Source organism: Pediculus humanus, genomic scaffold (assembly GCF_000006295.1).
Source record: "Pediculus humanus corporis 1103172108303 genomic scaffold, whole genome shotgun sequence".
NCBI classification, from domain to species: Eukaryota; Metazoa; Arthropoda; class Insecta; order Psocodea; family Pediculidae; genus Pediculus; species Pediculus humanus.
In genome coordinates, this window is record NW_002987872.1 from 162,960 (window position 1) to 164,908 (window position 1,949).

General features: G+C 22.3%; 1 protein-coding gene across 1 annotated transcript; it reads right to left on the bottom strand.

Annotated features, from left to right (window-relative positions):
• Window positions 1-1,395: 1,395 nt before the first annotated feature.
• On the bottom strand, window positions 1,396-1,782 carry Phum_PHUM572960 (uncharacterized protein; the record flags this gene model as incomplete). Its single annotated transcript, XM_002432107.1, has 3 exons — window positions 1,396-1,434; window positions 1,475-1,620; window positions 1,773-1,782. 3 exons carry the CDS (start codon window positions 1,780-1,782, stop codon window positions 1,396-1,398), a joined length of 195 nt encoding a protein of 64 aa, XP_002432152.1.
• Between the last annotated feature and the right edge of the window lie 167 nt (window positions 1,783-1,949).

Genomic DNA, 1,949 nt, shown 5'->3' on the forward strand with positions numbered 1-1,949 from the left:
GGTTTCTAAAAAAAAATTCGTCATATATATATATTTTTTTTATTTTAAAACAGAAGACAATCGAGTAAGAGAGGGGAAGAGGGGGGGGGAAAGAGAGAGAAAAAAAATGTAAGAGAAGCATAAAATTATTTCGTTAATAATTTAATTTACGTCACAAAGAAAAAAAATTTTAATGACTTTTTTTTTGAGATTCACACTAAAAAGTTGAATTTAATGAAATCAATTTTGTTAAGGAAATACAAAAAAAAGATAAAAAAACTAACGGGCGCCATATTGTTTTTTTTTATTTAAAAAAAGTCGCAGTCGACATGATTTTCTTTTTTTTTTTTTTTTTTGTTAAAATTTTCGATTTCTAAGCAATCATTCAAAATTTCTAGAGAAATATGTTTGTCGCCTAAAGCTCATTTCCTGTTGTTGCTTCATTTCCTTTTCTGCTTGTTTTCCTTCGATTATTACCTTTAGACTTTGACCGAATTTTCCTTTTTTTCCTTTTTTCCTTTAAATATAAAACTTGTACGTTGCGTTTATTTAAATAAACACATATTTAAAAACACAAAATATCATTATCGATTGAAAAAAAATAATCAATAATTTTTCATCCGTCTATAAACGCGCTATAAATTTTCCAAATTTTCATTTTTTTTTTTTAAATTATTTATAGCAAAAAAAAATTTTTCAAAATTACATATAGCCATAATAAAAATAGTTACTAAGTAAGGTATAAATTGTTTTTTTTATAGCAAATATTTTATTTATAGACAATTACTCTTTTCGATTGAATAACAAACTATATCTCTATATATACATTTTTTTATTATATAAAATGATTTACTATTTCTTTTGTTAATATCATCATTATTATTATTATTACCGAACGAACAAATGAAAAAATAAAAAAAATCGATGAAATTATAGACTATAAAAAAATAAAATAAAAAAAATTTATAGTTTTAATTGAATCGTAAACGTATATCTAATCAATAACAGATTTGTTTCACGTGTATTTTTTTTTATCATTATTATTATTTTTATTATTAATAATAATGATGATGATGATAAAGATGATGATGATGATGATGTAATAATCGATAGCAATTAATTAAAAAGTGTGAAACGGAGGAGGGGGAGAGGGAAAAAAGGAAAGAAAAACATTTTATTTTCTTTTCCTTTTTTTAAAAAATTGATATATTTATAAAAAGGAAAAAAAAAGGAAAAAAGGAAAAGTTAGTGTCAAATAAATAAATAACATTTAATTTTAAAATTTATGACGTAATAAATAAATAAATAAATAAATAAAATTGAAAAGTTTTTTTTAAAGTCTTTACAAAAGTCATAAAAACTTTTTTCTGTTATTTTTTATACCTGGATTTTTTTTTTTTAAAGATTTCAACGGGATCATTTAGTTTTTTCTTTTTTTTTTGTTTCCTTTTTGTTCTAGAAACATTTAAATAAATAAATAAATAAATTTATTTACCTTTGTCCCTATCTCTCTGGTCGATATGCCCATTTTTTCATGATGTCTGAGTTGAACCGGATATATAATTTGATAATAATGTGCTCCGATATTTTTAACGAGTTCTTGATTTTGACGATATTCTTTAAGAAGTCTTTCCACTTCTCCTAAAAATAATAATAATAATAAATTATTATTAGTCGTATTTTTATTTTCCGCACCGGAAATGCAAAACTAAATTTAAAAAAATCTTGTTTTTTTTTGACTTTGACGTCAGAGAGCAATAAAATCCGTCATAGTTATGTATGTATGTATACACTTTCTTTCATTTCCGTTTTTCAAACGGGATAAATCCCGAGATTGTGTTTAAAATTAACTTGAATATTTTAAGAATTTGAATTTAAATTTCACATAATTTACATTATTAACACGGGTAAAATTTAAATTTTTCTGTCGTTTTTTTTTTTTTTTTTAAATAAAAATGGCGGCAAATATT